This window comes from Lissotriton vulgaris, chromosome 8 (genome assembly GCF_964263255.1).
Source record: "Lissotriton vulgaris chromosome 8, aLisVul1.2, whole genome shotgun sequence".
Lineage (NCBI taxonomy): Eukaryota > Metazoa > Chordata > Amphibia > Caudata > Salamandridae > Lissotriton > Lissotriton vulgaris.
In genome coordinates, this window is record NC_141696.1 from 538501664 (window position 1) to 538528047 (window position 26384).

At 45.5% G+C, this 26384-nt stretch overlaps 1 protein-coding gene across 4 annotated transcripts in view; it reads right to left on the reverse strand.

The window, feature by feature from the left end:
- The window catches only part of RPS6KA3 (ribosomal protein S6 kinase A3), a 796620-nt gene that overhangs the window by 575084 nt on the left and 195152 nt on the right, over positions 1–26384 (reverse strand). For all 4 annotated transcript variants that reach the window (XM_086934351.1, XM_086934352.1, XM_086934353.1 and 1 more), the window contains 2 exons: positions 17061–17142; positions 836–916 (listed from right to left, as the gene is read on the reverse strand). In XM_086934351.1, coding sequence (XP_086790477.1) covers positions 836–916; positions 17061–17142 — 163 coding nt within the window. The remainder of the gene's footprint in view (positions 1–835; positions 917–17060; positions 17143–26384) is intronic.

Sequence of the window (26384 nt, forward strand, 5' to 3'; positions counted from 1 at the left end):
TCAGATCAGCCCATTATCGGGTGGCTCTCCATCCAATAGTTCTGCCATTTGTCTTCATTCTTTAACTCAGCAGGAGTGTTTAGTTTCAAATGCATGCCTTTCAGCTTGATGTTGGTTTCGACTGTCTTTCATTGGGTAACCAGTGTGTGCAGCATGGAGTACGTTGATAGAATTTGATGTGTGCAATAACAGTCGCCTGTCCCCAACAGCAAGAATCAGTTCAGGTATTTTGTAGGTTTACTGGATCAAATTCTATTCCAATCTCTTCCCAAATTGTATTGAGACGACCCATTCTCTTCGGAAACTTATCAATAGGGGTATATGTAGTGGGAGGGCAGAGGATGCAGAGACCCAGTTCATCTGATGTGAATGTTGCACTAGGATAGTAATAGACACCAAATACACATGTGGGGAATGATGCACACCAAATACGAAGAAAACCTACATAGCGGAGGAAGGGGAGAGTAAGCACATAGGACAAACACTAATTGAATGCTGAATGGCATTGTTCAGTGTTATAAGTTTGCTTTAAAATGGTTATCAAAACTACTGGATACCACAATATGCACAAAATGACCTGTACAGGACAGTATAGTTAACAGGCTGGGCCCACCTGCTTAATGTATAAGAACCAATGACAAATGTGTAATCGTTATGTTGGGGTGAAGAAAACAGATCATCAACAGCTGTATAACTAGAAAAGGTTATTAAAATCAATAAAAAATACTTTTAGGAAGGCAAAAATGCTACACAAATATTTCATTTTTGTTACATCATTCTGAAACAATATTTACTGTACATATCTTTTGGTAGTTTAGTTTCAAAGAACACTCACCATAATGCAATTTGACAATAAAGGGATGATTGACTTCCACCAAAATATCACGCTCCATTTTTGTTCTAACTCGATCACGAACTGTGAAAAATAAATAATTAAAACCACACTAGCAAAACAATGATACTTTTCATATTTAGCTTTCCTACTCAAATTAAGTGAAGTGTTTAGTCGGTACTGCAGAAAGCTCCATTATGAGAAAAACAAAGCAACCACTGCCTGCAACACATAGCAAACCTCCAGTGAACTGACTGCCGGGACTATTTGATGGCCACTGTGCAACAGGAAGTATATTATAGCAGTGGCAAGTCCTGCAAGGAAAAGGCAATACAGTCCGGCATGCTCTAGAGGAGACTCGTCAAAATGTGCATTAGCATGCCTCATAATTCACCTATGAAATACCAGCTGTAGATACTGGTTGCTCTGCATGTGTGTAGAATATTAATTTGTACCATTAGTGAAGGAACACAAATAAATTACTCTACAAATACACAAAGACATTTTAACTAACAAGTTATTTCGGTAAGAATTGATCTGTAAGAGACATATATTACTTATGGACTCCTCACCTTAGAATTACCCCCAGGCGTCAGACAGGATCCGAAGAATTTTTCTTCAGCAGTACCGGGGCGTGTCAGTAGGTGGCGTCGGTCGACACCACATTCGTCACTGGTGTCGTGATCGCCGAGATGACATTGCGGTATCTACATAGACGCCGCCCCTGCATGCGGACATCAGTTCTTTACACGACATTCTACGCCAGAAGCATAGAGCCATGCAAGACACTGATCACTGGTGCACAGAAACTAGGGCCCTGAAAGGGAGTCCCTTACCCTAGAAGTAAGTCTGCAGAACGGGGAGTATGGGTGGGGCAGTGAGGAATCCATACTAATATATGTCTTACAGATAGATCATTTCTGAAGGTAAGTAACTTGTTCATCTGAAAGAGACTATTAATTAAGGATTTCTCACCTTAGAATAGATACCCCAGCAATACTAACCCCAGAGATGGGTCAGCAAACTAAGTTCACACCAGATAGCCCTGGAGAACTGAACGGCCAAAGAAGTAGTCTCTCCAGACTTGGCTGTCCAGGCAGTAATGTTTGGTGAACGTGTCCAATGAAGCCCACGTGGCTGCCTGGCAGATGTCATGAAGAAGGACTCCAGGTACCAAAGCAGAAGTGGCTGCTGTCGCCCTGGTGAAATGGGGGCGCAGCCCCAACAGTTTCCTTCTTTGCCAAGGAATAACAGATTTTGATGCAAAGAACGACCCATCGAGAGACCGTCAGCTTTTGCACGTCCCGACCTTTCTTGGATCCCACATAGAGCTGGTCATCCACCCAGAATTGCTTTGCGAGATCCAGATAGAAGGAAAGCGCACATTTTGGATCCAGACAATGGAGCCTCTCCTCTTTAGAAGGATGCGGGGGCGGGATGGAGGTGGGCAAAGTGATGGTTTGTCCAATATGGAAAGAGGTAACCACTTTGGAAAGGATAAAGGGCCTAGTGCGAAGGACAACTTAGTTCGGATGAACAGCCAGGAAATGTTTGAAAGAAAGAACCCGAAGCTCACTCACCCAGAGAGCAGAGGTGATGGCAACCAAAAGGCAGTTTTAGGAGTCAAAAATCTGAGAGGACAGTTATGCAGCGGCTCGAAAGGAGTGCACATAAGGTAGGTCAAAACCAGGTTCAAGTCCCACTGGGGCATTACGAAAGGATTACAATAGGGGACTTGAAAAGGGAAGGCTGATCAGGAAGTCAAAGATAAGCCAAAATGGCTGAAAGATATCCTTATAAAGTACCCAGAGCAGAGCCCTGCTGGGCCAAAGAAAGAATGAAAAGGAGAACCTTTGAAAGGGTGCAAAAGAGGATCCACAGCCTTTGCTGCACAACATGCCACACATTTGTTCCATCTACAGGCGAATACCATTTTGATGGAGGGACGCCCGGCTGCCAAGATAACTATCCAGACTTCGGGAGGAAGGTCGAAAGCTGTCAACTGTCTCTGCTCAATCTACATGCAAGGAGGTGGAGGCTGGACAGTTTCGGCTGGAGGACCGCCCCCTGCTGCTGCGACAGAAGATCCTCCCGAAGGGGCAGGCTGATAAGAGGATCGATGGCCATGTGCAGAAGCTAGGGATAGCAGACTTAAAAGTGAAATGAAGCTCGATGTATTTATGAATTTTATGCAGGTGATACAAATTGTCAACTCTTGATTTTTTTTTGGGGGGGCGGGGGGGGGTTATGTTAGTAGTAATATGGTATGATCTGAACAGAAGTGAAATACTTTGGAACCAAGGTTCTCCAATGGCTTGTGTTTGCTTGCCTCCTGTTAAGAAGTCTCAGGGCCAAAGACTCCACCTTCAGCCCCTGAACTCCTCTGCTGGAAGTTCTGACCTAACAAGTGGTGCCAATCCCACTTCTGGGAACTTTGAGGCAGCCGCTGCTGCACAGAAGCCAGAAAATCCATGCACCAACCTTCAGCGCCTGTTTTTTCTGATGCAGCACGGTCGTGCAACAGAAAATACAATGCATTGCCAAGGCATGGCCAAAGAATCATCACAACGCCTTTTGTGCGGAAGAAAGACTGCTGCTGCCCGAGTCCCGAGGCACCCATTCCTACCCTAACACAGGCCCTGCTGTGCAGCTGAAGATATCGATGAATCACCTGCTTCACGGCTGTGTAATGGACAATCCCCTGTTCCACTGCCACATTGACGTAGCGCGTCCGGATTTTCAATGCATCACAACTGTGTGCCAAATTCTTCATCCAAGTAGCCCAGCAGTGTGGAACCGAAGTCACATGCCAGGAAACCAAAGCATCACCTTCCTTGAGCTGCAGTAAGGAATCAACGCATCACCTTCCCTGGCAGTATGGTATCGACTCATCACTTCGCTTTTCCAGCACCTCATTTCCCCTGCAACTGTTTTAGTCTTTGATTTTGACGCATCCCAGATACTTTGTGATAAAAGTGACGCATCCATAGTTTTCTATGGACTGAACTGTTTTGAACCCTTCAAAAATTATATCTTGAATGGTGTACGTTGTACCTTTGTAATTTTTGGTCTTATTTTATTCCGATAAGTATAATGTTACTTACCCAGTAAGCATCTGTTCTTCTCATGTAGAGCTGTAGATTCACATGCTTTGTGTACTCCTTCCATCTAGTGTTGGGTCCGGATGTTTGCACTTTGTTTTCCTTTGCAGAAGTCTTTCCAGTCATGAGGTAGGTGACTCCTCCCTTCGGTGATAGTGCACGTGGGCTTCGACTCCATTGTTAGATTGTTTTCCCATAGAGGGTGAGAATGGAGTTATTGAGAGTATAATTGAAATGTCCTTGCATATGTATATAAAGTAAGAGAACTGCAACAGGTATAGGAACCCGGGGAGACGGGTGGGCGCATGTGAATCCACAGCTCTACATGCCAAAAACAGATGTTTACTAGGTAAGTAACATTTTCCATTTGAGGCATGTGAGCTGTATTTCAAATGCTTTGCAAAGACTATACAGCAGTATCCTCCCAAAGCGGTAGCTAACCTGTAGCTGTTGATGTTGTGGTTGTCCGAAAGAGTGTTCCAAGTACTGCCTGGCCTACATTAGCTGGTTGTCTTGCTAGCATCTACAAAATCGTGCATGGTGAATGTGTGCAGTGTAGGCCATATTGCAGCTTTACAAATGTAAGCTATAGGGATGTTTCCTAAGAAAGCCATAGTAGCCCCTAGTGTGCTGGTGGAATGCACTCTAGGGGGTATTGGCAATGTCCCCTTTGCTTTTGCATAGCATATTTGAATACATTTTACTATCCACAGAGCAATACCAGACTTAGAAATAGGAGCGCCTTTGTGAGGTGGAGCAAAAGCCACAAAGGGCGGTTTAGTTTCACGAAATGGTTTTGTTCTTTCTATGCACTACAATAAAGCTTGTTTAACATCTAATGTGTGTAGAGCTCATTCTGCCACTGAATATGGTTGAGGAAAGCACACAGGCAACTCAAGGCTTGATAGAAGTGAAAGGCAGATACCACCTTGGGTAGGAATTTGGGGTTAGTGCGAAGAACCACTTCGTTTTGGTGGACTTGACAAAATGTTTCCTTTATGGTTAGTGCCTGAAGCTCACTCACTCTCCTCAGTGATGTAATAGCAATGAGGAAGGCAACTTTTCAAGTGAGAAATTGCAGTTCACATTTGTTCAATGGCTCGAAGGGTGCACCCATTAGTCTGGTAAGGACAATGTTAAGATTCCACACTGGAGCAGGTTGAAGTCTTGGTGCAATTACTCTTGAGTCCTTCCATAAAAGCCTAGATAATGGGTACTCTGAAAAGGGACAGATGCGGTCTATTTTGAAGGTATGCAGCTATTGCAGCAATATGTAAGCATATAGACGTGTAAGCTAATCCTGACTGCTGTAAGTATAGTAAATAACAAATTATATTTTGAATAGAAGCATGTAGCGGGTTGATATATTTGTTATTACAATATAAAACAAACCACTTCCATTTAGCTGCGCAGAAAGCCCTTTTAGTAGGCCTTCTGGCCTCTTTAATGCTATTCATACAGTCTGGAGGAAGGTTCAGATAGCCAAACTAGGATTTCAGGTGCCAGATCGCTAGGTTGAGATCTGTGGCATGTGAATGTCTTATCTCTCCATAGCTCTGTGTGAGGAGACTGGGTGCAAGATGTAGTTTTTGATGAGGAACTACTGAAAGCTCCAACAGGGTAGTGAACCAAGGTTGACAGCCCCATGTGAGAGCTACTAGGATCAGTGTGAGGGATGTTTGTCTGAGCTTCTGAACCACTAGTGGAATGAGTGGGAGAGGCAGAAAAGCGAAGGCAAATATCCCTGACCAGTTCATCCAAAGTGCATTGCCTTTGGATAATGGGTGTAGATACCTGGAGGCAAAGTTTGGGCAGTTTGCATTTTGGTGAATTGTGAACAGAACTCTCTGTAGAAACCCCCACATTTGAAAGAATGGGAGGAAAACTTGAGGGTGAAGTTCCCCCTCGTGAATCTGTTTCTGCCTGCTGAGAAGATCTGAGATCGGATTCTTTACTCCTGGGACATGACCTGCCAGGAGATTCATTTTGTGATGTATGGCCCACCTCCAAATGGCTTGTGCAAGGCTGGACAGCTGGAGAGTGTGTGTCCGCCATGTTTCTGTATAGAATACCTGGCTGTCATGTTGTATGTGTTTATCAGGACAGTTTTGACTGCAAGGGGAGCCTGGAAGGCTTTGAGCGCTAGAAATACTGCTAGCAGCTCCAGATGATCTATATGAAGTTACTTTTGCTTTTGACTCGATAAACCTTCAATTGTACCAGTCTGGAGATGAGCTCCCTAACCAGTGAGCAATGAGTCTGCGGTTAGCACTGTGTGTGGAACTGGGTTGATGAAGGGCCGCCCTTTGGATAGGTTTTGTGGATTCCACCACAGCAGACAGCAATGCTTGATGCCGTCTACCAACACTAGATCTGACAAGTGACCTAGAGACTGCTTCTACGGACATGCTAAGAATTCCTGAAGGGGACGCATTTGAAGTCTTGCATTGTTGAACTATCATGATGCAAGATGCAGTCATTCCCAGTAGCTGCAAATACTCAAGCTGGTAATGACTGATTGGACTGAAACTGAAATTAGAGCCTGAATATTGCAGATTCTGGCTGCACTGGGACAGGCTAGAGATTTTTGAGTATTGAGTGGCTCTAAAGTATGTTGCGTGTCTGAGGGTTGAGATGGGACTTAAACACATTTACTATGAACCAGAGATCGTGCAATAACTGCATTGTTATTGGAGTGTGCTGGAGACACTTTGGGTAAGAACTGGCGTAGATGAGCCAATCATCTAGGTATGGGAAGACATGAATATGTTGTCTTCGCAGGTGAGCAGCAACTACTGCCAGGAATTTGGTGAATACTCTGGGAGCAGTGGTGACACCAAATGGAAGCACTTTGAACTGGTAGTTTTGTCCTGCTACTACAAACTTCAGATATTTGCGATGAGCGGGATGTATTCAAATATGGACGTATGCATCCTTTAAGTCTAGAGTAGACAAGACACACTTGAAGTGTCACTGTATGAAAGTGATCTGAGTGAATATATTGATTTAACTCTCTGAGGTCTAGTATAGGCCTGAGAGAGCAGTCCTTTTTGGGTATTAGAAATGATTGGGAGTACACACCAGATCCTTGATATTGTAAAGGTATGGGCTCTTTTGCAGAAGAGAGTGAACTTCCTGTTTGAGGAGGTGTAGATGCTCTGATGACATTTTGACTGAACATGCAGGAATGTTTGGGGTATTGTTGGTAAGCTCCAGGCAATAACCAGATTTGATCCTTCCTGCACCTGGGTGTGGCCCAAGTTGCACACTTCGTGCAAGTTGGTATGTGGGTACTTGGCGTGGTACAGGGGACATTTACATTTACCGTTGAGGGCAAGTGGATTGCGCATCGAGGGGAACCCAAGAAAGGGTGTCAAACCAGAGCACAGCAATACATGTCCGAACCAGATTGCGGGAAAAAACAACTAATAATGGAGTCAATGCAGGAGTCACCTACTTCGTGACTAGAAAGACTTCTTCAAAGAAATACAAAGTGCAAATATCCGGACCCAACGCTAGATGACAGAAGTAGGCAAAGAATGTGATCTACAGCTCACATGCATCGAATATGTGGGTTATTTTTCTAAACTGGGGTGGTGTCAACTGTGTTACTGTGTTTTCGCATGTACAAATCCTTTACACATTGCCTCTGAAACAAGCCTGACTGCTCGTGCCAAGCTACCAAGAGGGTGAGCAGGGGTTATCTTAGCTGTGTATACTCTTACCCTGACTAGAATAAGGGTCCCTACTTGGACAGGATGCAAGCCACTGCCAACTAGGGACCCCTATTTCTAACAGAAGTCGAGCCCCGGAAGGTCGATACTCCTGCACAGGTGAGGGGTGTAGGCATTCTTGAGGTAGTCTTTGTAGCTGGTGCAAGACTCACTCCCAAATGTCTTTGTTGATGAAAACTCTTTGAGAAAAAATGTCATGACTTCTTTTGTTTGCCATGGTGTACACCGAATGGAGCTTTCCCCTCTGAATATAGTCCTTCGAGGTTCTTCAGTCTGCAAACTGCTCCAACTCAGAAGGATCTTATCGCAGCATTTTTTTTGTGTGCCCTGTGATGCACCAACCTTTACCGAAGTCTTTTTTTATTTTTTTATTCTGGTTTGTGATCGCCTGAAGGAAAAACATTTCACCACCTCCCCAGAATCATTCTCATACAACGTGGTCCTTAACAAAACTCAATCGAGTCCAGGCAATATACAAAAAGGTGCAGGAGTCCTTCATTGCTCTCTGTTAGCTTTCCACTGCCTGGCGTTGTAAAGTAATGAGTTGTAGCATAATGGGTCAGGAGCTTGAAATGAGCATTCAAACCCATTGGTGAAAAACACAATCTAAGGTGGAGTCTTTGTCCTGGTGAATTGAGAGGCTCAAAGAGAAGTCACAAGGTATCTTAAGATCAAGGAATTCTTAGAACAAATACAACTTGCAAACCTCTGTGCTGATCACTAGACAATAGACGTATGCATAACGTGTAATCTAAAGAAGCAAGTTACAAACTCAGACTAAGGCTCCATAAAAATTTACTAACTTTTGTTTTGTAAGTTTACAAAAACTCCTTGACTGATACTTTATCAAAACATAACGTTACTTGCCTTAGATGACAATATTTCTAGTGGATATTACACCTTCCTACATAGGTCACACCTTAAAAACTACCCTCCAGGTGCCAGACTGTATCTGGACTTTTTTTTAATCCACTAATATCTGGTTAATCCCGTCAGGTGGTGCCATGTGACTAATTGTGGCTTTGCATGACAACAATGGGTCAACTTTTCTCCCTATATAGCGCAGTCTGGTGCAGATATCAATTCGTTGTTTTCTTCTGTGCCTAACCAATGTACCCAATCAAGGCCTGGGGAGAGGAGCCAAAAGCTTTGCAATGAGGTCTACAACAAGCATTATAATTGCACATCTTGGGAACATAATAAAAATTAGCACTAACTCAAGAGGAATGAGGACAGAGAGGAATCTGCAGGTAGATCTAGTATACATCAGTTCCTTACCTTCAGTTATTATCTTTCGACGGAATCTAACAGCAGACTACATAATATTTGCATCTTCCTCGGGCTTAAGACAATCTGGAAACTTATAAAGCAGTACTTCTGCTTGCTGCCAAGTGGCATTATGTAGCTCTAAACTGGCATTGTTCCTACTGGAAGTGAGGAGCGGGCAACATAAGTACCACTCGTGCATGGTGACATCAGTTGCTTTCTAAAGCTGTCCGCCCCTTCAGCCGCAGCGCCATTGGCATAACTGGCATGACCAATGTGCAGATCTCTAGAGTAGGACATTTTTTAATTAAAAAGATCCCAGTTAACAGAATAGAGAGGCAAGATGATCAGTGCAGAATCTGCAGTGGAGTATCTACCAGAAGGAAATTGCTATTTACAAGTATGCTTCTGTTCTTGGCATGTAGAGCTGCAGATTCACACACTATGCATAGATCGCCATCTGGTATAGGGCCCAGATGTTTGCACTTGGTTGTTGTATTGTAAAGTCTTTGGACGTCACGAGATAGGAGACTCCTCCTTTGGACTATAGTGCGCATGGGCATCGACTCCATCGTCAGATTGTTTTCCGCCATCGGGCGCGGATGTGTTTGTCGTGCTCCAGTTCGGTGTCATTCCGTTCTAACTTTCGACGCGCAATCCTTCACCCATTTTTCTGTATTGTTTCGATCGCGTTTCCCATTCGACGCGCATCTCTACAAACTTAAATTCTTCTATTCCTGTCGTCAACATAGGCCTTCGGGCCTACCTGCACCATCAGGCCCTTTGGCTCATGGAAAGTACTCCGTTCAAAATTGGTCCTCAATGTGGATCCAAGTTTCCACACACTGATCTTCACGAGGTGAGTAACCTCTGCCTTTCGCCCAAGCACAAGGCAAAAGACTGTCCAGCATGTGCCTCTTTCCGCTCCAAGAAAACATTTCAGGATCGTCGTGCTAGAAGAACTATCGCTCGATCCTAGACATCGATACCGGACGATATCTTCCAAGAAGGCATCAATGTACTGAAGCAGGAGCAGATTGAAGAGGGCAAACTTAGTGCCTCCGAAGCCGAAAACTCCAACGTTAAAGACATCACTCCTGGGCAGCAGGTCGTAGGTACTGACGTTGACACCCCCCCCCCCCTCCCCCTCCATTCAGAAAAAGACTTCGGTAACACCTTAACCCTCGGGCCTAGGTGCAAACCGGGAAAAAGCTTACCACTCCCTGCCTTTGGGCCCGGCAAAGAAGTCAACAAATAAGCATTCAAGCGACTCTGGATCAAGCCAGCCTACCGTCGGTACCTAAACCCCATCCCCGGCACCGACAACAAAAGACAAACCCAAAGAGAATGCACGGTCATCGTCAACACCGAAGTCTGGTTCCAAATCTGTGCATTCGGCACCAAAATCCACTGGCATTAAACCTTTGGATCCGAAAAAAATCATTGGAAGCAAACACCAGATGACGATCTATGCATAGCATGGGATCTGCAGCTCATATGCCTCGAACATATTACTGAAGGTAAGAAACTTGTTCTTCTGATGGATACTGTTAACTGCAGATTCCTTATCTTTTGAATAGATACAACAGGAGTACCTCCCCAGGATGCAAGTCTTTACTGGCTCAAACCAAAAGGTTTTTCAGGACCATGCAGTCAAAATGCCCCTCAGTAGACCCGACTGTCAAAGCAGCAGTACTCAGTTAATATGTGCACAGATGCCAAAGTAGCCATGTGGCAAGTGCCCGGGACAGGTTCTTCATGTGCTAGTGCAGTGGTAGCAGTCCTAGCTGGAATGTGCTAGCAAGCTTCTGGAGGATGGTTCTTTGTTAGAGTAGCAGGTCAATATACAGAGAACAATCCATTGGGAGATGGTGTGCTTCTGCACCAACTTGCCCTAGAGAAGCCCACAATGTTGGTTGCCGAGCCAATGTTCTTTAGTGCAATCAATATAACAGCTTAGTGGCCTCTGGGGTCTAAAAGAGGTTTCCTCCTCCTTAGTGGAGGAGTTGAGGCACAGAATGCTGGAAAAGCAATAGCCGTCTGACATCGAATGCCCACTTTTTGCAGAAAAGCAGCTCAGGTCCTGAACACCAACTTATCGGGGAAGAATGCTGTATAAGCCTGCAGCTTACTCGCATTCCTAGCCAATACTATGGCGATCAGAGAGCCTTGTTTCAATATCATAAGTCTCAATGGTCAACTGTGCAATGGCTCAAAAGTGGTGCACATCAAAAAAGCAAGCATTACATTTAAAGGCCAGACTTTGACATCACAAAGGGTGTTGGGGGAAATAAATGGTTCAAACTTAATTAATGTACTCACTACAGGTGATCTGAACAAAGAAGGATGAGGAGTCAACTGCACAAATCCAGTAAGAGCCAATACAAAGCCTTACACGGTGCCCAAGGAAAGTCCTCGCTGGGGATGGGACAAAAAAAAAAAGAAAACAAAAATACAGTAAAATGCTTGCAGTGGGTCAATATGGTGGGTGCTGCACCAAGCCACAAATGAGTCCCAATTACTGGTGTACATTGATTTTGTGGAGTGATCTCTTGCCGCTAAGATGACCTTGTAAGGAAGGTTGAATGTGGTCAACTGCTGCAACTCAATCCCCAAGCATGGAGATGCAAATTGTGCAGGCCAGCTGCAAGAGAAATCTTGCTGAAGCGGCAACTTGATCAGAGGACAGATGCTCATGCCCAGGATTTCTGGGTACCACCCACTCCTGGCCGAATCAAGTGCCACTTGAATGACTTGGGCCTGGTAGTTTCAGATCTTCTTCAGACCTTACAACAGGGGAGGCAGCAGTGGGAAGGCATACAGGAGTCATGAGACCCCACTCTAGATGGAAGGTGTCTCTAAGAGAGCCGTCTTGGCAACTCAAAGCACAAAAGTGCCGACACTGCACATTGTCAGCAGTGGAGAAAAGATCAAGCCAGTGTTCTACACATTGATATGACACTCTGTGCCACCTACAGGTGCAATTGTCATTTGTGATCCGTTAAGCATCAGCAGGTGTGCCCGTGCGTTTAGATATCCCAAAAGGCAGTCTACCACCGGGGAAATTCCATGGTGGTCCAGCCACTTTCAGAGGCACAGATCCTTCTGACAGAGCAAAATACCCCCAACCCACTTGTTGCAGTACCACATGGTGGTAGTGTTTTCCGTGAGCACCTACACCAGCCCTCCTTGGATTGTAGGCAGTATGGCGATTAGCAATAAGCAAATAGCCCGAAAACTCCCACAAATTGATGTGGAGTGAAGTTTCAGCTGGAGATCGGAGGCCAATAATTCCAAACTCACCAAGACTGCCTCTTCAACCCAGAAGTGATGCGCCAGTCACCAATGCTAACTTTGGGTGGGGCATGGATCGGGTTCTGCCACCAACCCAACTGTGGTTCAACAGTCACCACTGCAGGTATTTCACAGTCTCCTCTGAAATCTATATACAATCCAACAGATTCCCCCAATGCTGTGCCCACTGGGACTCTAGGTCCCACTGCAGATCCAGGACAGAGGCTGAAACATAGGGATCACAGCCGGAGTGTCCGGGAGCCTCGACTCCGTAGGAAAGGCTCATGTACCATACCTTGTACACCTCTGATGAAGGCCAGCGTCTGCGAAGGAGTAAAGTGGAACTTCCGCAAGGTGATCGTGAATCCCAATGATGGGAGGAGGTTCTGCCTCATCTGGAGGTGCCTGGCGACTGCCTGGGGCAAACCAGTCTTCAGCAGCCAGTCATCGAGGTAGGAGATGGCTAGTACCACTGACCTTCGGAAGGTAGACCACAGCCATCACTTTTGTGAACACTAGAGAGGACTGATAAGGTCAAAAAGAAGCCGCACAAACTTAAAATACTCCTGGACCACTATGAAATGCAGGTAACGCCTACGGGCCTAAAGAACAGGAATATAGAAATGAGTGTCTTGCAGATCCAATGCTACCATCCAGTCTCCCGGGTCTAGGAAAGACAGGACCTGGACAGGAATGAGCTTCTTGAATTTGTCCTTTCAGGAAGGCGTTGAGGCTGAAGATCCAAAACAGAAACGCCGCCTCCGTTTACCTTATGCACAAGAAGGTAGCTGGAATAACACCCAGTTCCTAGTAGCAAGGCCAGAACCCTTTCTGTGGCCAAAGGGCCTGTACTTCTAGATGCAAAACAGACAGATGGTCCTTCATCAGCCATCTGAACAGTGGAAGAATGTGCGGTGGGTAGTAAGACATGGGAGGGCATAGCCCCAATGTACAATTTGGAAAACCCACTTCTCTAAAGGTATAGCCTGGATAGCATTAATTTGGGGAGAAGATTTACTTAGAAGAGTGGGGAAGTGGAATAGCTTCAATATGTTTACAGACCCTTGCCAAATATAACTAGATATCCCACTTCCCGATGAAAGTTAGTTGAATGAAATAACAGGAGTTAAAACGAGGGCTCGTGATTAGAGCCCAGACACCATATGCAGGGGTATTGCGAATCCGATAGCATCCATTTACAATGCCATCAACGCAGTCCCGCCCCCCCCCCCCCCGCCCTGCCCCCCCCCCCCCCGACCATAGGAGGTCTCATTTTACCTAGTCACAGTCAAATCTGCAGAGGATTTTGAATGGTAAAGTTAAAAGCAGTGTTCCAGACCAGTGGTTCATAAGATGCACAAAACCAGGACAAAACGCCAATGTGCTACAAGGCGCCACAGATAATTTAAGCATACCCTCAGTAAAGGAAGTGGCAAAAAGAGTCCAGTGGCACCACCAGATGACACTGGAAAGGCATTACTGGAGTGGGGGGGAATGCAGATTCAGCCTGGCACCTGTAGGATATTCACCAATCACAAGTTGAAGAATATGTGAGTAGAAGAAGCAGCATCCATCGGAAAATTCTGGAAAAAACATACTCTCTCAGGTTACCATATCCAGGCATGTCCTCTACTTAGCATGCTGTACGAAAATTTGATGGTCACTATCCACCCCTCTGCATACAACCTACACAACATTTGATGCTCTTACAACCTTCAAAGATTGTATCATGACTAAGGATGTTAATGATTTCATGCCTATCAAGGATCAAAGCCCACCTGGTAGCCAGCATCACCCCTCAACATTCTGCCGCCCTCTAATAACCAATCCACTGGTCTAATACGGCTACCGCATAACATCACACAAACTTACTCTCCACAGGAGGAATTTACCATCCATAAGCAGGATTCATATGAAAAGGCCTATTACTTCATTACAGGTTCTTTCTGCTGAATAGGGAGCAAACCTATGCACGCCCCAAAATCAACTGCTTGATATCAAAATCAAATCTGCAAACCACACTTTCCACTCCTGACAACTATTCAGGCAACTGTTCTTCTAATGTAACTGCCCGCATGTTACACCTCACTCACCACAACTACTCCTGAAGAGCCCAACAAACACAACAACTCCAATGCTGCGGAGTATTCCTCCACAAATATTTGCACCCAAACGCTCTGATCCGTGATCACACAACACATCCTAGTACCACAATCTTAAGAGCAAACAAACCAGAGAAAGCAATCTGATACGTTTCACTTTCCCTCAACTCAATAACCCTTTCAAACATCACATCAAAGCTGCCCCGATCGGATTTTCCTGGAATATTGTAAACTTCACCAGAAAAACACACAAGAAAAAAAGTGTTCTTCCTCAAATGTTTCCAATAGGACACCAATCTACCACAATAATGTACCATCCCAACACATAAGGGGTTTACTATGGGCCTGATTTTCATATTTTGTTTTTATTTCAGATTTTCATAAACAAACACCTTGTATAAAAGTCACACACAAGGTCTCAAAAACTTAACAAGCATTGGCAAAGCCAATAACAAAGGCCTGAATGCATACATTCAAAACCACAATTGTGCACAGACTATTTGTTTTGTGTAGCTGTGCAACCTGCCTTTTTGTGCCTCTCAAAGCTGCGGTGCTGATGTCACGCAGAATCACAAGCTTGGGGAATAAAGGTACAGACATGACCAGAGGCATTTTAAGGCATGCGCAAAATTGGCTCTGTCCCAGGCTTTCAGGGGATCCCTGATAGAGGCAGATCTGTTCTGCAGAAAGTCTTGTCCAGATGACCTTTATTAATTCTTAAATAGATTGAAGATATAGTTTTTATTAAACAAAATAATGTGGGTGATATGTGAAAGTTTATTACAGACATTTTACAGGCAAAGTGTGTTTGTGTTTCATGCAAAATCAATAAAAACAAGTTGGGAGGGTGTGGTGATGGTACAGGTGACAGACGGGGAAGGTAGTCTTAAGGGAGAGGTAGCCATGTCCTTCTTTGAATGCGGAGCTGGAGTGTCCATTGTTCGCTTTTTTGGAGCCAAAATTATGTGTCCAGTGATAGGATCCTTAGCTAGAGTCTTTTGAGCAGCGTCTGGATAGGGTAAATCCTCTGCAGAGGGTTGATCTTTTGGTGCGGAGGAAGGCTTTTGCCCCGAAATGGCTTGTTTTGGTTTCTTGGCAATGTCTTTCACTGGGGAGGCAGCAGTCTTTTTCTTCTCCGAAGCTTTTCTCGGATCCGATGATTTTTTCGGTTCCGGTGGTTTTTTGGAATCCGAAGCAGGTTTGCTTGGTTCCGACTTGCGTTTCGGTACCGAAGGAGTAGTGGTGTGTTTCGTTGCCGTGGTTTGGATGTCCGTGCCGTTGTCTTTTTCGGTGCCGGTATGTGTGCCCCGACACCGTGTGAAGGTCTACTAGAGCTCAAGTCGCCTGAAGGCTTGATTGGCATCTTAGCCAGGCCCAAAGGAGGGCAGTAGAAGCAGATTGGCGGTGTGCACCCGAGGGCGAGGGTGTGACCGGGGCCTTCTGTATCTAGGAGGGGGAGGGATCGGGGTCGACAGTCTTGCATACGACTAGCTGCGCTGGAGTGATGTCTTCGACATCGGAATCTTCTGCTTCGGAGCTGCAGTCGATGTCGTGCTGTTCTGGGACGTTGACTCCTTCCTCGAAGATGTTGTCCGGAATCGGTGCTGAAGCTCTTTGAGCCATTGTTCTCCTCGCTCTTCGGTCCCGGATAGTCTTTTTGGAGCGGAAAGAGGCACAAGCTGAACAGTCTTTCGCCTCGTGCTCCGGAGAAAGACAGAGGTTACACAGCTCATGAAGGTCGATGTGGGGAAACTTCGACCCACATGGGGGACACTTTTTAAATGGCGTCCTTTCCATGAGCTGGAGTTGAGGCCTAGTTAGGCTCGAAGGCCGCCGACGAAGACCGGAATCGAGATCCTCTATGTCTGTAGAGTAGCGAAGACTAGAAAGCGTTCGAAACTACGTTTCGTAATTTGGTGAGGATTGCGCGCCGAAGGAAATCTGTTTTAACACAGAGCGCTGGAAACACATCCGAGCCCGGTGGCGGAAAAAAACAATCTGGGGATGGAGCCGATGCCCATGCGCAGTATCATCCTAAGGAGGAGTCACCTATCCTGTGACTCCAAAAAGACTTTTCTACAACAAACAAACTGCAAACATCCGGGCCCAAACACTAGGTGGCCATCTATGCATAGTGTGTAATCTCCAGCTCATATGCCTCAAACAAAAAGTTTTTCTAAAGATCAAAACAGGATCTCGGCTATGAGAAATAGGAGGGTGTCACAGAGATTATTTGAAGTAATATTAGTGAGCTGCTGCGGTGTTAAAATATGGAAAAAACACACCACAATCCCCTACTAATAGATGTAAACACACTTAGAATTTGGATGAGTGTACCTGTGCACTGTCAGTGACATGGCCAAAGAGGGCACAAGAGCTAGTATTGGATCATAAGTTTAAAGCTGTTCTGAATATGGGTCCCCAAAATAAGTTTGGCCTAGGACCGCCAAAAACCTTATGTTGTCTCTCGACATGAGACACGGAAAGCAGCATTTTGCGAAGTGATACCATCCCACTAGTCCGTGTGCATGTCTGTCTTTGCATACATTAGCATATTAAAGCTATAATTATTAGGTTTGCCACTTATCGTCTTATGAAGTGTCTATTTTATAGACAGATGTTAAAAGTTCCATATTTTGGTTTGTCTTATATTTAAGTTTTAATCTATTATAGAACAAAACGTATGCCACTCTCTGAGCATTACACATTACAATTGTTGCAATCGCCATACCTTTAAGTGTAGCTTTTTTCAGCACCTTCATAGCATATAATTGTCCACCATCAGGCCCTGAGATTTTTCTTACAAGAAATACCTGTTTCCAGAAAAAAAATACCGAAATAAGTTATCCCCAAATTTGAACCACAGAAGACCTATGTGATTAACATTTTTTAACATTGCAGCTCTAGCTCCATTAAGAAAGTAAACTTGTAAAATCGGACCATGTATTCATTATCTTCACCAAGAAACAACAAGACGCAATAATCTCAAAACAAACGGAATTCATTTTTGGCTATAAAAAAACACATAAATAGGCCGCTGAATATATGCAAGGCTTCCTTTTAGCAACAGGTGATTAAACCATCTCTTGACACTCCCAAAGTAAAGTTGGCGGTACTGGAGGCAAACATAATGAAAATAAAATGATTACAATTTATATCTCAGAGTATCAATTAGTGCTGCAGAAAGTCGCTCGATCCATCCACTATTGGAATGGGTAGGGAATTTGACATCTTCCACAAAATCTCTGAATGGAACAGATTAAGGACACAAGGAGTCTTCATATTCCCTTCCATGTTTTGGCATCCTTGACTCCCTTATCTCCATAAAGGCACAAAAGCATTGTGGTCTACGTTTTCCAGCATTTCAATGATTCAACAAGACTCTCAATGTCTATTCACCACGCCTAACTTTTTACCACAAAAATTACAGTTGTGATAGGTTAAATTTCTATTTTAAGTTCAATATGTCAATCTAGGCTGAGAAATGGGTTGTGTCTCAGGAGGGTCTTCTCCAGCTCATGCGTCTTATGCTCCCTGGAATGTTCAGAGAGAATTCAGTGGAGAGCAACTACAACCGAAGCAGTAGAAGATGGATGGTTTGTGGTCAAGTTGCCCGTTTCCATTACTGACTTGCTTAATAATAAAAGCCCTTTCTACAAGCTGCTATCACAACACAGTTTTGCTTGCTTTCTACAGTGACAACCTGTTGGTGGAGACTCGCCGAGTAATATCATTTATTAGGTAGTACATTTTCCCCAGTGGTTCACTGTTTGGTTGCAGCTCTGCTGTGCATCTGATCATTTCACCGAAGTTTCTACTCCTCGGTGGTGTCTCAGGCAGCTGCTCCAAGTATTTGGCAGACACTGATAGACAGGACCGCAACATCCTCTCATGTAGTTCCTACATATCTATATTGGATCTGTGCGTTTAACCCCTTCCATGCTGATGACGAACCCCAGCCGTCATGCACTACGGTGCTCGTGTGCTGATGACGGCTGGGGTTCGTCACGGCCCGCCCCTGTTCGTGTTGTTTACAGCACACCAGGGGAATCGTGGCCGCATGGAAGGGGTTAAACAACATAAAACAATGGATTGGTGTCCAGACTGATTCCAGACACCCCCAAACGATATGTTAGTCTGCAGACCAGCTAGCTCACAGTGCCACTACGAGCTACACAACCTTAGCAAACAGCTAATAGTTACAGTCAACTATCGAACAGGACAACCCGGACTCCTCTGGGATAGAGGAAACAGTACAGTACTCTTCATTGATTCAGTAGTGCTCCCTTGCTCTCAGAAAGATATACAGGATAAACAATGGGGACGTTTTCAATAAGTATTTATTGAACCAGTGTCTTTCTAGTAAAAAATACATGTGCTGCAACAACCATTAGACAAACAAATTAACAGTTAAAAAGAACCAACTAAGTAAATGAAAGGTAGAATTTTACCATGGAGCTAAAACAATAAATCTATGTAGGCGCATAGACTAAATCAAAAATGTATGCCGCATTGCCAAGCGTTCTGGCTCCTAAATGAGTTTAGTATTTTCATTTACCAGTTAATCAGTGATCAATAAATAAGGTTGCTTTCCGATAAAAATCCACAACTGGAGAAAGCTACAGACTATAGAGTGAAATTTGGTGCACCTAGTCTGGTGGTAGATGTTCGTAAGGACTGCTGTGCTGTGAAGTAGGTGAATGGGCAATGGCGGAATGGTGCACATGTGCTGATGGTGTTACGCAGAGTAATGGAAAAGTGATGGTTCTGATTTTACTGATAAGGCTGATAAAATCTATTCACGCAGGAAACCGAATTGTAAATAACCAGGAAAATGTAGAGATGTTGTTCTTGACTGATTTACGACTAAATTGTGTTGCCTGTGTACCTTATTTGATGGATCAGATTAAATGTATTTTTTCATGTAGGTCCTGTAAGGGTGTTTCCAGGTGGATTAGTAGGTTCTGCACTGCTCATGCCCTCCAATGGATTGTTCGGAAAGAACGAACAAGGAGAACAACACAGGAGAAGACTGTTGGGGGAAAGGTGTGTTCGTGGTCAGCTGCTTGTTCCCTGTACTGGCTTGTTTTATAACAAAAGCCCTTTCTGCAAGATGCAGTCGCCACACGTCTTTGGTTGCCAACCCAAAAAAAAAAAAAAAAAAAAAACGCTTTAGAATCAGGGTGAACTTGAAGAAAAAGTAAGGTAAAAGCAGTCTGCTGTGGAAAAAATTGGTGGGTTCATTTAAAGTAAAAGCTAAAAAACGTTAACATGTTCTCAAATCGGGAGGGGGGGGGGTGGGGGGGGGGGGAGGGGCTCATGATTGAGAAAAATCATTTCACAAACAAAAAAAATTAGCCCTGTGTGCTTAAGACCATGAGTCTACAGTGTACTCTATGTAAAGCATGCATTGCAAAAGCGTATAGATTTATAGTGACCGCACTGACCTTGTAGTGTTAATCTGGGAAGAAGCGGTACACTAGTTGTAAGGAGAAGTGGAAAAGTAATTCCTTTGACCGTGAAACAATATTTTAGGTTTACGCCGAAAACTGAAAAGTAACTTATGATATCGATTTGTAGTAAACTTCTGGTTAGAACAAGCATTAGCAATGCAAATAGATCTCGCATTTGCAAGAGTTGGAGCTATTGGCATTGTACATGACTGTCTTTTATCCATGTGTTTTGGTTTGGAGTGGATGTACGTGGTGTGGAGTGAAATGAGTTAAATTAGAATGGTTAGTTGTGGAGTGAATTTGTAGAGTGGAATTATGTGGCAGGGAGGATAGATGGAGCTCTACCCAACAGAATAGATAGACAGGAAGACAAAGAGGGACAGGTGGTTTGTGCACACAGTGCTGAATGAACTCCACACCGAGGAGAAGAAAGAATGTGAGAAATATAAAAGGGAGAGCAGGCAATAGACGCATAAAGATGGAGCGCCTGTGTACACAGAACACACCCGAAGAAGAGGAGAGGACGGTGGGATTGGGAGCCGTAAACCTTGAAAGGGTACGAGAAAAACTGTGCCCAAGACGTGAAGCCAACCATATGAGAGAGGCAGGAACAGTGCGTGAGCGAGAGAGGAAGTGACAGACAACCATTCCCCATGGGTCTCACAACCACCGTTCGGATTTGCTGGGAGGAGACATACAAAAATATACAGCTGCTAGCCACACACATTTAGTCGACCTACCTTCCACCGCCAAGCAGCAACTGATAGTTTGATGCAATACATGTACCCATATTTGGTTAAAATGTTTAGTTAGGACTCTGTGTGTGCCAGTGTATGTCTATAAGGAAATGGATGTACACAGAGGTGCATTGAAAGACAGATTTAATCATTTTAAGCAAACGTAAGTAAGCGTTTCCACATATTTGTGCACACACTGTTTACAATAGTCCTCTGTAAGTGACCCTCACCAGTTTTATCTGTACCCACCGCCTAAATATTACTTGTACTGATACCACAGGATATACCAGATTTGAGCAGAAAGCGTATCATCCCTCACAAACTGTTTTATGGTTTCAGCAAGATATTTTTCTACTAGAGCCAGTTTCAGGCGGGCAAAAACTCTGCTAAAAAGAATACCCATTGATAGAATTCACTTTTCGATGCCCTAATTACCCTGTGATGTGCGAATTAGCATCATATGACTAACTAATGAATTTCATATATGCACCTATGCCGAAATATTATTCATGCCTTTGCTTATATTCAAATGTACGTGTGATCATATTAGTTTCTTAGCTTAGCCTGTGTGCCACCATTTTGAGTAACCCTCTGTGCCTGCGGGCCCTTCTCGCTCATATGCCCCTCCCGTAGGAATACAGAAATGTACTAAGACAGCAGTTTTCGTTTCTCGGCTTACTGTGGCCGAAACTAACAAGTCTCATTATCAGTAACGTTCTCATGCCCAGAGACGTCGAAGCCTAGCTCCATGGCCTTGAGTAAAGATAATAATGTATCCCTTGCAGGTGCAGATGCCTGCTGTATGAGAGCATTGTCTACTGGTCTGAGGCTCGGTGATTTTCCACAAGGGGCGTACCCCTCGTTGCTGTATTGCATTATAATGTATTGCTGTGATGCAGAGAGTCAGTCCTCTCGTTCGCACTCCTAGGAGTGAGGTCGGACAGGGCCCTCTCATATGAGTGTTGTTTGGCCTAATAAAGACTTTTGTTTATTCTTCTCCACTGTCCGGCTGACTTCCTGTATAGCGACTATAGGTGAGTGCGGTAAGTCACTCGGGTGGATTTGAGCCACGCTTATCAGATGGCGCCCGAATAGGGACCCCGCGATAAGGATCTTTCTCACCCGTAAGTGGGTAGCAGAAGACCGGGGACCCGCTGGTCGGCACGGTGGGCCCGGGATCCCATCTGATGCCGAGCTTGGTTCTCGCAGCGCTGCCCCACCCTGCTGATGGGGAGAGGTCCCGGTTCGGATCTTACGCCGGGGTCCAGAAGGCGGAACTTGAAGCTGACCGTGTTGGTCCTGGCAGCCGGAGGTGGAGAACGGTAGAGGTCGGTGCCGCCTACGGAAGGTGAGTGGTCCACCTGTGATTGTTTGAGGAACAGGAGTGTTCCGGGAGACTAGGGTGTCTTCAGTGGTTTGAGGAGCCGGTGTGCTCCTGGGGCTATTGTGCTCCTGGGAACTCAGAGCACGAGTTGGCGCTCTGACAGACTTGACGAGGTGGGGGACGTACTTAGGTGTAATTGTTGGTAGCGATCCGACCGGATGGTACTGTGGTGACGGCGTGGCTCATTGTGGGCAGACTCTGGTGCGCTTACCCTGAACTCCTAGTGTGGTGATTCAGTGGAGGTGTGATCTGGGTTTCCCGCGGTAAAGTGCGCAGCGATCCATAGTGCCGCACGGGTGGCGGATCTGTTCCCCGTCCTCAGAACAGTTAGCATACTGTTCGGTCTGCGGTAGAGTCCAGGTTCCCCAGGACCTGGTCGACGTGCCTTGTCCCATTTGGTAACACGTGTTTGGAGATATTGTATATGTGTACGTGGTTCTCTGATGTCCGTCTATATGTTTGTGTGTGAATGAACTCGAGTTGTGATTCAAGGTAAAAGTAGTCAGTGGAGAAGTGCTACTTTTACATCAAAGTAAAGATGCCGTGTTTTAGCAAGTTACGATGTTTTGGATGCTGTTGTCGACCCTCAGATACTAGACTGGCCGAGAGCCAACCTGCACCCCCTGAAGGGACACAGAGTTTTGATATGTATGTTAAACATGGACTGGTCCCGATTTTGTTTGGTACTTTGTGGCATCGGTACACTGCTGATAATGTGGATTTACAATGGCCTTTGACGGGTTCTTTTGATGAAGCTAAGTTGGATTATTTGCAAGACAAACTGTTTGCTAGGCGTAGCCGTCAGAGTATGTTCGACTCTTTGCGAGTGTGGCAGAAAGAGGCCAGGAAACGAAAGATGCGAGAGGAGAAAGAGGAGTATAAAAAGTCCACCCAGACTATGGCGCAGAAAGCGAAGGAACAGGTGGGGAATGAGAATGCATTACGTATGGAGCGCGCAGATAGACTTTGTAGGTTGAAAGAAAATAAAAGTTATGTAGTGCGAGAGGACGACCCAGATGAGATGGAGGACATTTTGAATGCCTGACCCCCTCCCCCTTATGCCCCACAGCCCTTGTATCCCTCCTTGCCGATTCCAGCCCCCGTTAGTGGAGTTCCGGGTCCTTCGGCCACTGCCCCCCAACAATACTCGCCCTCGACACCCCTCATTTCCTTACTCCAGGCCACCTCGCCTACACCCTCCCAATTTTCTTTGGCACTCCCTAGTGTTTCAGCTAGTACCACCCCCAGTCAGGAGATGCTAACACCGAGTCGAGGCGCAGGTAGCGGACTACTGTCGCAGGTACGGAAGCTGCTTACGCGTTCTACCATTGGTTTAGATGAAAAAAGTATGGTGGCTAATCAGGCATGTCAATGGGCCAGGAATAATATTTATTCGTTCGAAGATATTTGGTCCACCATGAAAGATTTTGAGCCCTTGATGCAGCAGCACGCTTTGTGGCACATGTCTAATGTATTGATACCGCTATGGGAGCAGGGATATGGAGGTGTGGCTCCGGCGGTTTTACGAGATATACAGGCTGGAGCATATAGAACGAACACAGGGGTGAAAGAAGTGATGAGTAGTCTGCGTGCGCTATTGCAATACAGGAATGAATTACGCTCTGCTGGTACACCCCACTTCCCAGGTCTCCACCCAATGCGCGAGGTGCACCCTATTTTTCACCCCGAGGTCCCCGAGTTGTTAGACCCGGTCACGAAGGCTGTTACAAGGAACAGAATTGATGCACATTTCCAGGAGCAATGGGTGTATACGCCATGGAAGAGAAGTGAGGTGTTGTCATTGAAGGCTCAGCTACCGGATTCTAGAAAGAATCCGACTGCCTATTACAAAGAGCTTACGGAAGCGGCGTCTTCTACTGTGATGACGTTGGCTGATGTTGAATTGTTTTTCGGGCTTTTGGTCCCGGTTGATGTGTGGCGGCAAGTGAAAGGTACGGATCATACGGAGGAGCTGGGAGGTACATGGCAGGAGTTGCAGGATTGGGACAAGGAGCGTAAGCCAGGGGAGAAGCCGAAGGCTGAGATATTAGCTTTGCCAGGGCGCATTATAAAGTATATGCATTCTCTCATTCCCCCGAAAAAGGTAGATTGGGACAAATTAACGGCTTGTAAGCAGAAGAAGGATGAGGCGGTCTCTGATTTCTTTACGAGGTTTGAGGAAACGTTTATGGATTTTAGTGGGCAGGATGTGTCACAGGATGGAGGGTTACGACTCTTCGTCAACAGGTTTGTTACGAACCTATTGCCTGAAATATCAGCCAGACTGCAAGCGTCTGAGAGCACGTGGACAACGTCCTCTCCTTCGGGAATACTCAGTATTGCGCAATATTATGAGCACAGGGAAAATGAGAACAAGGACAAGCAAGAAAAGAAGGCTAAGGACTTAAAGACAAGGGTTTTGTTGCAGCAGGTTGCGAGAGGCAGGGGAGCGGTGTCGAGTCGAGGAGGTGGATTTGGGAGAGGTGAGAGTAGGGAAAGGTTGGGGCCGAACCAGTGCGCGAAGTGCAAGCAGGAGGGGCACTGGTGGAGGGATTGCCCGCTGCTTCAGTCGAGTACTGGTGTAGGGCGAGGAAGAGGTGGTGGTGATCCTGGACGACAGGTGGTACGATCGGAAGGAGGCGGGAGGCCGGGTGGAAATTATTTTGACCATACTACAAACAGGCAACAGTTGCAGAGTGATGGTGGCCAGTACTATAACGATGATTACTCAGTTGATGATTTGACAGGGTTCTCCCACAACTAGGACAGCGTAGGACAGAGCCTGGGACCAGTACTGATGGAAGTTGATCAGAGGGGACCTTATGTCGAAGGTGACTTAATGGGGTCTCAACAAAAATTTCTAGTGGATACGGGTGCAATGAAAAGTTCAGTGGCTCGTTCTCGGGTCCCAGGGGCGGCTCTGTCTGGCAAGAATAATATATCCGTGGGTTTTGCAGGTACTCCGGTGATTAGCCCCATTTCTAAACCTCTCACGTTGACGATTGGCCCTTTCTCTGTTGATTCACCGTTTTTATTGACATCAAATTGTGGAGAAAATTTGCTGGGTCTAGATTTATTGAAAAGATTGCACGCTACCATTTATTGTTCCCCGGATGGCGTGTACCTTACTCTGGGCCCGAATGTTGCCCGCCCATTGCAATGTTTTTCAAAAGATGACCCGTTACCACCTGAATTCCGAGGCGTACCCGACAGCTTGTGGGCTGTCAGTGATACTGATGTTGGTAAAATGGATATTGCCCCGGTGTCAATAAGAGTGAAGGTGGGAGCCAAATTGCCCAGAATTCCTCAATACAGAATTCCTAGGGAGGGAGAGAAGGCCTTGCTGCAGATAATTCAAGATTTAATACGGTCTGGGGTAGTGGAAGAGACTGATTCGAACATATGTAACAGCCCTATTTTGCCCATCCTTAAAAGACGGTCGCCTGATGCTACTGATAATACTCCTGATGTTTATAGATTTGTGATTGATTTGCGGCACGTCAATAGAGTAGTGGAGCCACAGTACCCAGTGGTCTCGGACATCACTACAATTTTGACCATGATACCCCCTTCGGCCAAATATTTCTCTGTCCTAGACTTGAAAAATGCTTTCTTCAGTATTCCAGTACATGAGGAAAGCCGTTATCTCTTCGGATTCTCATTGGCTGGCCGAAGCTTCCGCTTCAAGAGAATTCCTCAGGGGTACACTGAGAGTCCGAGCATATACAGTCAGGCTCTAAAGGCACAATTGGATGAACTGGAACTTCCACCTGGCAATGTCATGTTGCAATATGTGGATGATATCCTAATAGCATCGGACGACGAGCAGGGTTGTCGGGATGCTACTGTGAAATTGTTGCACCATTTGGCTAACAGGGGGCATAAAGTGTCCCTTCCGAAATTTCAATACTGTCGAACGGAGGTCACCTACCTCTGTCACCTCCTTTCGAAAGTGGGGAGGAGATGGACGCCGGAGCGCATAAAAGCGATCACTAACATGCAAGTACCTAACACGCAGCGAGAGGTGCGCGCGTTCTTAGGCATAACATCGTATTGTCGCCAGTGGATACCTAACTATGCGTTACTAACAAAATCCCTATTGTATCTGACTACCAAGGAAGTGCGCGAGCCCCTACCCTGGACCCCCGCATGTCAAGAAGCGTTTGAGTCACTAAAAACGTCTTTGTGTTCTGCGCCAGTTCTTGGAACACCTGATTACCAGAAGCCTTTTGTTCTCTATGTGCACGAGGCGGAAGGTTGCGCGCTGTCTGTCTTAACTCAGTGTTTCGGGGGGAAGCAGAGACCGTGCGCTTACTTCTCTGCCATGCTCGATAATGTGGCAAGAGCGCTGCCGAGCTGTCTGAGAGCCACGGCGGCTGCTGCGGTTTCTATAAGACAGTCGGCAGGGCTCGTACTGGGAACAGACCTCACAGTAATGGTACCGCATGCTGTGGACATTTTGTTGAACAGGACACAGACGC